The sequence below is a fragment of the Crinia signifera genome, chromosome 8 (assembly GCF_055691185.1).
Source record: "Crinia signifera chromosome 8, ASM5569118v1, whole genome shotgun sequence".
Lineage (NCBI taxonomy): Eukaryota > Metazoa > Chordata > Amphibia > Anura > Myobatrachidae > Crinia > Crinia signifera.
Window position 1 is genome coordinate 123,211,150 of NC_139224.1, and position 12,127 is coordinate 123,223,276.

Genomic DNA, 12,127 nt, shown 5'->3' on the forward strand with positions numbered 1-12,127 from the left:
TAAGCAGAATATGCAAATAAGAGGATGTATTGGAGTGTTCTGTAAACCAGTAAATATGTGGGCAAGCACTCATGTAACTGATACTATGGAAAGACTTGTGTATTTCTACATGAAGCCTGCAGAACCTCATACTCCACCTACTGGTATAGATTATTACAACACCCATAGACAGGGTCATAATATTTACAGATGTTGGGTAAAATGTACTATGCAGCGGGATTGGTGTCATTTATAACTCGCTGGAAACCTCCTGCAAGTGGTCTCATTATTTGAAATGCAAATATATTTTATAGGCAGACTACAGGTGCCAGTAAGCGCTTAATGGTTTGGAATGCTGGCATTTGTGGTTCTACAAGTGTCATAATGCCGGGGTAGACTTGCTGGGACATGTAGGCTGCCTGTAAAAAAAACAGTATTATTAACTTTATTTATGAATATCCCTGCAAGGGAATAGCCCTAGGCTGCCTCTTGAGAGGAATATCCCATTTATTTGGGGGTTACACATTTCCAAAGGATTTCAGCCCTGGATTGACCAGTTTGGGGCTGGGTAATGTTATGGAAGGGGAACCCCACGCTAGGTGTCTCGCTGTTATAGCACTAGCCCCCTGGCTAGGTCAGCCTCATATTGCAAAATAGGAATGTCACACAGTTTCCCCCTATTTTCGAGTACCAGGTTAGACTTGGAGGTTCATTTCTGATTTTGGATTGGGGGGGGGGACACATTGTTTTTATTTAAAAAAATATTGCTATAATTTTAAACATAGCAAATCCTGCAAAAACAATAGTGATCTGTGCAGTGCTTGGCCTGACATACTGTACTGGCAGGTTTATTGTTTGGCCAGGTTTCCAAAACCCTGCTTCATACTGTAACTTTAAGGCTTTCCTTCTGTGCTTTATGGTGCTTTATTATTCTGTTCTATTCTAAATTGTGCAGTTTTACATTGTTTTTTGCCTTAGTAAATGGATAGATGGTAAAACCATCTATACTGAGTATCAGGGATAGATGGGATCTCCTACATTTTAATGGTGCTTCCTAGCCCCCTCTGACCTAAGACACCCACACTTACTTAGTGCATCCAAGCCACCGCAGGTGGGCGTTACACTACTGTTGGAAAGTTAAGCTTTCCGGAGTTTTGTCCATATGGGGGTCAGACCTCTGAAAATGCCAGTTCTGTGTTTTTACCTCAAGTTAGCCTTAATACATTCCGACCCCTTTATATGTTATAAGGATCAAAAAGGAAATGCAGGTCTGTTAACTATTATATATGGTATTACTACAATATAATAATAATTTAGTGTTCCCTGTAGGAATTTTTGGGGGCAGGGCTCCGCTGCACGGGGCAGCGCAATAGGGGCGGACCGGGCCTGCCGACATCATCGTTGTAGGCGGTCCCGGGCCGCAGACATCACTAAAGGGGCGTGTCCAGGCAGCGACGTCACTAAAGGAGGCGTGCCCGGGCCGCCGCGTCACTAAAGGGGGCATGCCCGGGCTTCCTTCGTCATGCAAGGGGATGGACCTGGCCCCGCCAAAGTCCCTGAGCTGCCGGGGAAGCCTATCGCCGCCGGGCACACCATTAAGTCAGACAGCAGGCTCTTTTAGCAGGGTGCTGCTGGAGGGGCAGGGCGCATTTTGCCCTTTAGAAATTGGGCAGGGCGCAGCGCCCCGCCAAAACAGCCTAGCAGGAACACTAATAATTTGTTTAAAAAGAAAACTACAGTATATTGCATGATTAGTGTTCTATTGTGGTTTGTATAATGGGGACGGGCAGTACTGTAATAATACGTTACTGCAGACAACTCAGCCAGTTCTATATTCTGCTTTCTTGGCTTAGATGCTTCTGGGGCTTTAAAAAGGGGAATGAGTGTAGAACAAGTTCCTGCATTAGCTGTTTATAGTGTGCTCCTATGTAGTTTATCTTTGAGCAATGTTCCGTCGGTCATTCCTCCACTGACATTTCTAATGGAGGACTCCAGCGCTTCAAGAGGCTCTCATAAACACCAGCAGACAAGGCCTGTTATCATAGCACTGTCACTTTATAGGTCTAAAACGTGAACTCATACAGTACAGTATGTCGCAGAAAACCTGGAGTGTTTCTAAAAAGACATAGGGGAAAGCAAACTGTAGTCGCTTCATTTCTAGTTTAAGACATTTACAACATCCTATGTTTTACTTGGAATTCTAAATCCAAGTACGCACGTTACTTAATGTAGAGCATATGTGTCTATCTAACACTGTATAGTCCCTTAGAAAGTGCGGTTTTGGGGTTTGCTGTTTTTAGTGTTTCCAGTTAGTTGCATAGTAATGAGGTTTTTTTCTCCTCTCTACCATAATGGTTTTTTTAAAGATAAAATCTACCCCCATATAAAAGTAGTGGGATTTAACTTTATTTGTTTATAAACTTTTAAGGTTCAGTAAAGTATATGGGCGTTGTATGGCGCATGACTTTAGTTTCTCCACATTTATATGATTGGTTGCTGAAATATTTCTTTTTCTGCCCAGATAATATTACAGAGAGGCCCTAAGGCTCAGTAGGTCAGTGTCCCTTGTGGCTAAATTATCAAGAAAAACCGGAGACCTAACTTTTGTAGCCATAATTGCACAGTTAAATGATATACAATTAATTTAAATTAAGTGAAAGCAAACTATTCAGTACAGCATAAAACATAACAGTTCAAATAAAAAATAAACAGCATATCAACAGTCTTATATACATGATAGAAATATTAGAGTAACACTCAGTCATTAAGTGGGCAACATTTCAGATAAATATTTGTAATTTCATGTCTAAGTTGTATAAAGGAAAATTCCCTACTATGGCTCGAATGTTTGTATACTTTACTCAACAGCAAATTTGGAATATACTGAAATTGAATTAGTGGTTAATGAAGCTGCTTGTCAGAAAATTCACCCATGTTTGAATACAATTATTATTTAATACTTCTAAAGTGATAGCATTAAGCACTTAAGCTGTGTATACATGGTGCGATTCTGGCTCATGGCCAATTTTGACTATATATATTTGACTATGCAGTTTTGACTAGCTTCACTTACAATGTTGACTTCATGCTATATTGCCTATTGGCCCTAGGCCAAACACATTCCACATTGTACAGTCTATTTAGCCATGCGATCGCATGTGCAATTTTGACTAACTTGCTATGTGATTTTGACTATATATATATATTTTTTTTTTTTGAGAATTTTTTTTATTGAATTTTTCAAGTCAAGTATTCAGTAAACATTACAATCAATAAAGCAGATACATTGTTAAACATCAATGAGTGCGGATTATTATTTGGGAAAGATCTGAGAGGATACACTTCTATAAGAAGCTATATAAACTTATTTGCGTATAAACAACCAAATTTATGTTCAGGGGTAGGAAGGGGGGGGGGGATAAACGGGATTTTGACTATATTGTCAAACTTGATAGCCAAGATCGCACCGTGTGTACACAGCGTATCTCTACTTGTGATGCCGACCTCACATGGCCATGCCTCAGTATCGCATGCAGGTTTACACTGCAATTTTGGCAACTTGCTACATGATTTTGACTAGTCAAAATCGTAAGCCAAAAAGTGTGTACACAGCTTTAGGCCTGCATCCATTTAGTTCTGAAAGTTTTTCACAATTTTGTTTATCTGCAATTTCCACCATATTAAATGAGGGCACCCGTTTTTGCAGCCAAAATTTTTTTCTGGTCTCCCGACAATAAGGAAGAGCTGCAGGCCTATGTGTTTTGAGTAACAAGACATTGGTTCCCCCGGCACACTGAATAGTTTTAGCAACCAATCTTGAACACTACATGATAATAGAATTCAGAGATATTGGTTACATACACCTGCGCAGGTATATGTAACCAATATCTCTGAATTCTATTATCATGTAGTGTTCAAGATTGGTTGCTAAAACTATTCAGTGTGCCGGGGGAACCAATGTCTTGTTACTTACTAAGTATTAACCTCTCCCTTGCATGCACCTGAAAAGTTTTACTGAACTAATTTGAGCATCTACCACTATCTGTATCTATGTATTTTGAGTCCAGCACATCTCTGAAAAAAAAAATCGTTTGGCGGTCATTTTTCTAGCAATCTGCACATGCGCAGTGGAGTCTGGGTGCTCTAGTGTTCAGACCCTACTACACAGCCCTGCTCCCAGCAGGGAGGAGGGGCCTGGCCAGAGAAGGCTGCACACGGGCCTCTCTTAACCTTTTAAGTGACAACATCTCTGTGAGAGATTTTCTAAATATCATCTAAAAATGCCAGCGTCGCTCACATTTGTTACATAAATTCAAATAAATAATATTGTGTAAAAAAAAGATTCTATTTTCCTGTATAAGGTATTACAGGTCATTGTGATGGATAAAAAAGTTTGCTTGCCAATTTTCACACCTATTTTGACAAATTCACTTGGCACACAAAAGGGTTAAGATGCTCCTGGTCAATAGCAATAAATGCAAAACAAAACTGAGTTGATGCTATTGCCGTATTACGTTCAGCTGTTTAGTTAAAGCACTGTTTAGTGGATATATCTTACAGTGTGTACTGGGTATACTACTCATCTAGGAGCTGCAGATGAGTAACTCAGGGAGACACGGATTGTGACTGCTGATAAATAGTTGTTTCCTTTGTATTAATGACTACTCGTGTTCTCTCTCTCTGAGAAGAAAGGCAGTGGAGACCAGGTGCGAGTTTTTGCTACGGGAAGAGAAAATGTAGCAAATATTTGATAAATCCCAACCCAGCCAAATATTTAACTACACACGCAGACGGGAATAAGGAACTTGCTTGTTAGATTTCTTCCTTCTCACCTATTTAATGGAACTGTTACATGCCCAGCGGTTTTCTTCCCTCTGCTCTAAATGGGCTGTTGTTGGATTCATCTAGGATTTATTCATCTAAGAAAGCAGCAGCAAAAGACTAATCAGACTTATTTTTTTTTTCTCTTCACATTTCCAGGTGATACAGCAGGAAGACAGCAGGTCCCCACATCCCCACCGGCCTCGGAAAACAGCAGCGCCGCTCACAGCATTGGCAGCACACAAAGCACCCCCTGTTCTAGCAACAGCAATGCCTAACCCAAGAAAACAGCACAGGAAGACCGAAGATCAGCTCCAAGGGCAGAGGTTCAAAGTCACTGTTGACATTAGCTCTCCAAGGTTGGAAGGAATCATACGAGTTCTTTCTGAAAGGAAAAAGGGATCTCAGTGTCAAATCTGCCTTTTTTTTTTTTTGTACTTACTGGATGAATGCAGTCTTTGGGTCAGTCCAGAGAACGTCATGCCAAAAAAAAAGTGGTAATACTACTAATTATGCAGTGTGCAATCCTGCAACATGAGTTTCCTTGGCTGTCAATGTGAAATGTGTGCCAGTTTTGAAAATGCTGCTTACATCCCATTTAACCTGTATTAAGATGCCATGGTTTTGTCTATACACGCAAAGAAAACGTTATACATACATGCACTGTATGTATATTTTAACATTGATTGAGGTACCATGGGCGCATCAATACAGTGTCAAATATTTAGCCACTATAAAGCAGCTGTGTGTTGAATGTAAGTGTTTGCTGTTCTGAAATGCGACGTGCAGCTGGTGTGTTTGTGTTTAGTAGTTTTATACCAAGTCTGATCCGCCTTCTCCGTGCAACGGACCAATAGCACCCCGCCTCTCACTTTTAATATAAACAACACATTACGTCTTAATCCCAGCACAAAACAGGGCTGCATAGATGTGGCTTTTGTCCAATGAGTGTGCCTGCTGCACTTGGCGTCTGTTGTTGAGGAACGCTGTCCAATGTTTCCTTTACATTGTAGAGAGCAATCAAAAGAGTAGAGAAGAGTTTATTTCTGTTTTTGTTGTACTTGTTGTTGTTTTGTTGTTTTTTTATCATTTTTATTTTATTATTTGATTTTTGGGCACTTTTTTGTCTTTTATTGTTTTAGGGTGATTGTAGTAAGTTGCAGAGCAATTTCAAGCAGTCCGCATTTGCAATAAACAGACGCTAAATGATGATAGGTATTAAACCTGCCCGTAGGAAGGATGCAGTTGAATGTATGTAAATATAAAATATCCTGGAACGTTAGTGAAATAATAATCACAATTCACAACATTGTTTTCATACTTTTTATACGTATACTCTGTGCCAATTAACAGTTTGCAAATTGTATGCTAAATTGAAAATACTAACTTTCCCCACTAACTAGACCACAACCTGCTTACTCAGTAAATGTCAGTAATAACACAAATATAAAAAGGGTAGTTGAATATAGTGATCATATATGCAATAAATGCTCACAAATGTAAAATTGATCTCAAAAACAGTATATAAGACTAGCAGGAAACGGAAACAAACACTAGATTCTTCTATGGAAAAATAAAAAAAAAAGTTTCCACTGCAAGAATAAATAGGTTAGGTGAGACATTTGTGGTGTGGGAATTTATTTTATATTATATACTGTAGCCTCCCTGTGCAGACTGATTATGTAATGATAGCACGTCATCAGTGTTCTAGCTGTTGGTTAATTACAGCTTCCACTGGCTGGCAGGCTGGGCATCATGTAGTTTGCCCACAGCTGGCATTTAGAGGGTTTTGTATGTCCAGTTCAGAGCAAGTTCTGGAACCGGGAGATAGTTGGCAGGTATCAATTTGTGTCGCTTGCTGAGATATGTGGCAACCCTACAGGCTCCATTATGCATTTCTTGTTTATTAACACAAGAGTCATGTGACCTTTCTATAGTACATGACATTGGTCCTTCTGGCATGATATATGCATATGTCCCCATTATTTTCTACTTCAAAGTATCTTTTCTAGTCCGTCATGACTTCAACCTGATCACCAAGTCCACTGTGAAATAGTGATACCTGTTTTTATCTTTTATTGAAGGATTATGGGATCTGTGTTGATCAGGGTTGCCGACCCTCCCGGAATTACTGGGAGGATCCCGAAAATCGGGTCCTCCTCCCGGCCCCCCGGAAAGGTGGGCAACCCTCCCGGATTCCGGGGGACCCCCACGCCACCCCCCCGATTGCGGCGTCTTCCCCATACCTTTTGGATTGAAATCGTCAATCCGCGGGTGTCAGAGGAGGGGGCGGAGCTAAAATCGCGTCATTTTAGCTCCGCCCCCTCCACAGAGATCCGTGTATTGGGTGTTTTGCCATCCTGGGGACGGGGCTTAATGATGTAAAGCTCAAGCCCCGCCCCCCGACCTGCAGCTGGAAGTCTCCTCTCCGGGCTTCTCCCGGAGAGGAGACAGAAAAAGTTGGCAACCCTGGTGTTAATCTTGAGGGAAACTACCAGTGACTTGCTCTAAAGGAGACCTCAAGCACTGGTGGAAGTAGACAAAATGGTTTCCTCTCTATGTATTTAATTAAAGGTGCAAGAAAGACTGTGGAAGCCAAAAACTCAGCTCATTTGAGATACATTCATGGAAGTTAGGGATAGAGGGAATGCTGAGGTTCCTCCATTGTTGTACACCTCAGCAGTCAGAGTTGTAACACCTCAGCAGTTGCTCCAGGCTGCCGTCCTCTGCATTAGTTGATCAGGAATGGACTGAAAGGGATTAGAAAGATACTTTGAATTCAACTTTTCTGTTACATAAAGTTTATCCATTTCATTAGATTTATGACTTTACTCTATAGCAAAGGTAGGTAACTAATACTCCAAGCACACTCCTGCTTGGCAGAAGGTGCTTGCTAGGCCTTGTAAAAGAGAACCACACCTTACTAAAACCTCCTCTACAACATTGCAACAATAGAGATGGACATGGATTCTTATAAGCTACCTGAATGTTGGACAATCAAGCGTTTTGCCAAAACTAAACCTGAATGTATTTTAAAAGCATCTTCTACATTATGTAAAAAAAATATATATATACATATATATAAAAACTTACAAAAAAATTGTAAAAATTCTTTAAAAGAAGACAAGAGTATCATCCTATTCCTATAGCTATATTTTACTACATTATATAGAGAGATTATATATTTAAATGTTTTATGACAAATGTACTCTATAAGATTTGTGTTTGTGTGTGCGTGTTATCATTTCAATGACTGTGAATTTTGTTATCACCCAATGTAAATCCCCCCCCCCAACACTCTCCATCTCATTGGTTGGATTCTTGTTAATTATGCAATACCAAGAGTTCAAGTATGGGCTGGACAACAACATTGTAAACACTTTAAAATGTATATTTTTGAGAAAAAAAATATTTGTACTATCAGCAATCTACTTTAATTATAATATATATATATAACTACAAATTTATATTTACAGACAAAAAGCCATGCATATTTTATCTAAAAATTATATTTGAAAAGTCACTTTCTGTTTATTGGCATTTACTGTGTATCTCTCCATAAGTGTGCTTAGCAACCAATGAAACACATGAATCCCCAGTTTTAAAACAGTATTCACAGTATGATGAAACTTGCTGTATTCTAAACGGTGCAACAGCACCCGTGCGTTTTGTACTAAATCGCTTCGGATTACACGCGTGCGTTTTGCAAGCAATGCGCGGCCAGTACAAAAAGTATGTGCAGCGCATACTTTTTGTGCTGTGCGATGCGATGCCCGCGGGAGTGCACATCGCAGCTTGTATGGGGGCCTTTAGAACTGCCATTGTACTCCTCACGTACAGAAGGAGCTGGAGGTGCAGTATACTGCAGATCACTTTGCTGTTACACCAGCGCACCTAGATTCGCTAAGCACGTGGCACGGAGCCAGTGTGGTGGAGAAAGCTACTGCGCACTCTGTGGAAAAGTATAAACACTAAACTAAGGTCCACTCTTCTAATTTTATAGATCCACGATTATAATCGGATCAAATTTTCCATTTGTTTCCCAAAATATTGCCCAGTTTAGCAGCATGTACTATTATTACATTTATCATGAGAGTTTTATTAAACCTAGTTTTATTAAATTAGCTTTTTTCCCTACATTTTTCTTCCATTGACAAAGTGAACTATGATACAAGTGTAAAGGGGAAATGCATTATATAAGAAGATGAGCTGGTGCTAATATAGAATGTTTTTAGTAGAGGAGATGCGAGAATTGCCCCTAAAATAAGAGCTCCCTCCACCCCTTTGTTACATTTTAGTAGTAATTTGCTTACAGAAATGCATTTTCAGATTCAACCTGCGCATTAAATGTATGTGCAGCTTATCTTTCCTTAGCAGAGGACACGTCCAGTCCACACATCACCCATAAACCAGTGCATGCTTCTGCCCCTCTGCAATCCAAAGCACTATAGTGAATGTGAAGTGGTGGATGGCACATTACCAAAGACATGTAAAGTACCACTAACGGTGCTCTAGATAAATATATAATACATATGTTCTGCCATGACATGGGGAGTTTTAGATATATAGGTGCATTGTTAAACATGCAACCACCTGCGTAGCGTATCCCACAAGTCTTCACACCGTGCATACTCCAGGGCTGAGCGTAGACCAGTACGGGCCATGTACAGGCAGAAACATTACAATTGCATCCACAAATACGACTGTAGAAGTGTATCTGAGTTTGCTTACCTAGGTGAAGGTCAGAAGTTAGAGAAGCTGCAGGCCATGCAAGGTTGGATGTGCCTGCTTGTAGTCGCATCATTTGTTCCAAGCATTGTTCTTATGCACGTGCGTCCTTATGATGATGGGTAACAAATCAAGTTTATGATGAGGGAGTGGGTGTAATGCCTTATGCTAGCATATTCTGCCCACAGGTGAATATAAGCATCTATTCCTCATACTTGCCTACTTTTCAAAACTAGTTTCAGGGAGATTATAGTTGGTAGCAGAATTTTGTACAACGCCCCAGCGAGGGGGCGTGTCATGCTCCACCCAAAGGGCATGTCTAGTTCCATATATGGGGAGATTGTGAAAAGAGATTGTGTACGTGGCACCTAGAAGCGTGGGTGTGTACTGCTACATCTGAGAGGAATCTTTTAAAATGACTTGTATACAAAAGTAGATGATCCCCAAAGGAGTTAGTAAGAGCTACTGTACTTTGTAAAGTGCTGGGAAATGGCGCTGATGATTCAATGTAAATGTATCTATCTCTCATTCCTTTTCCCCCAAAAATGTAACAGTGTAATGTGGGCTAGGTGAAATGAGGGAGATTGCTAGACTAATGAGGGAGAGAGGGAGATTGCTGTTATTTCAGGGCGTCTCCTGCAGAATGCAGGAGGGTAGGCACCTACAGTATGCTATTCCTTGCATTCAGTTCTGGAGCACATACTCCCCAATTTCCTTTTTTCATATCATCTCCTTGATCTGTGAGTCACTTATAATGGAGGGTTAGCAGCTTCTTAAAGTCACTTTGAGCGGCAATATTACAAACAATGCCACTCACATATAAACATATATATACAGTAATTGCGCACAATTTCTAGTCCAGGGATGCTGGATAGTAACAGTCATTTTCTTTGTCCCAACCATACTGTGAATACTGTAGCTCAAAAATGGGATGCATTACTTTTCAAAGAAAGTGTCCCAATGGGTTCTATCATTTCATTTCCCTGCCATTATTATGTTTATCCAGCAGTGTGTTAGGGAACATTTAACACATGTTGTACAAAATGATTACTTGTAGTCAGGTACATTATGTATGTATCAAGAAAAAGGGAAATCTGTATATAATACACTTTATTGTTTGGTCAGTTAAGAATCACAACTGTTGTGCCTTTTTATGTTGTTGTAAACAGTCATCCTTATGGGACTTTTAGGGAAGAGGTATTAAGCCTGGTAAGATAGTAGAAGGTTATAACGCACCGGCCAATCAACTCCTAACTGTCCTTTTTAAACAGAGCTGATTGGCCGGAGCATTATCACCGTCTGCTTTATCAGTGTTTTAACATTTTGCCAGACTTAATACATCTGCCCTTTTGTTATCTATGTTTGGGATCATTCACACAATTGTATTTAATTTGCTGTCAACATATTGTGACTACGTTCGCTGTGGGGGATAAAGTATGCAGTACCTATATTGGTAATATAGGGGGCACTGTGAACCATTCTTCAGTAAGTAAAAATGTGGCATCTCTATTATTGTGCTATGTTTTTGTCTTTATGATCGCTATGGTCTCAGCAGCCACTTGTTTCGCCATGTAAGCTAGAGATGAGCGGGTTCGGTTTGACTCTGATTTACTCTGTTCTGATTTTTCCGATTGGCTATAGCCTGTCACATGTTTTGGAAAGCCAATAAGATCCAGCTTGAGCTTTGCATAACTTTGAGTAAAACCAAACCCACTCATCTCTGATGTAAATCACACGTGTTTGCCTCACAGCTATGGATAAGTAATCTCTTTAATTATGATTAATACGAAAATGTTCCAAGTTTTTTTGCTGAATAAAAGTTACACTGTCTAGTCTATGTCCTTGCCGATATATTCGGGTGTAAGGCCAACCAGTAGACAGATGCATAATGATCACACACAGAAAATTATGTTTCAGATACTTATTCAGCAGGAAGAACCCTGTAAACGTATAATAATATAAAAATAAGCAATACTTCCTCTTTGACTGTTTCCTTTGCCTTGAGCATTTTTCCTCTGACCCGTCCCAGCATTGGAAATCCTGTTTAGCATATTCCTTTTTCTTTCTTAAAGAACAATTTCACTCTCCCTACTCAGCTGTAAGTGAAATGAAACCTTACATTCAACCTTCGCCATTGAGTTGCATGGAGACCTCCAAATGGAGTCCCCCCAGTGGTTTTTAGTTACAGTATAGCTATTAACTACTCTGCAATATGTAATCTACCTCATTGTGTTTTTTTGTTTTTAAAAAAAGACTTTCTAAGGGTTACCTTTGCAATTATCCTGTTTATCAGAGGGAATTTGTTCTGTTATTGACAGCATTTATTAAATGTGTAGCTGTCATTTCTAATGCATATTAGTTATTCAGCAGTTCCATCATTCAGTCCTTGCTACAAAATGTAATAAAGGCATTTGCCGCTGGCCTGTATTAGCAGGCCGTGATTCTCATTATTCCAACACAGTTGTTTATTTATGTTTTGTACAAGTCTAATATTTTGAGGTGTCATCTTCTACTTTTGTGCATAATAAAGATATATAAATACAACTTTTCTTGTTGTGTTACTTATTGCTGCTCCAATTATGTCCACTAAGGTGTAGGA

General features: G+C 39.8%; 1 protein-coding gene across 2 annotated transcripts in view; it reads left to right on the plus strand.

The window, feature by feature from the left end:
- Nucleotides 1-12,072, plus strand: part of TGFBR3 (transforming growth factor beta receptor 3) — a 199,070-nt gene extending 186,998 nt beyond the window's left edge. For both annotated transcript variants that reach the window (XM_083157112.1, XM_083157113.1), the window contains one exon: nt 4,960-12,072. In XM_083157112.1, coding sequence (XP_083013238.1) covers nt 4,960-5,078 — 119 coding nt within the window. In that variant the 3' untranslated portion in view covers nt 5,079-12,072. The remainder of the gene's footprint in view (nt 1-4,959) is intronic.
- Nucleotides 12,073-12,127: the final 55 nt, after the last annotated feature.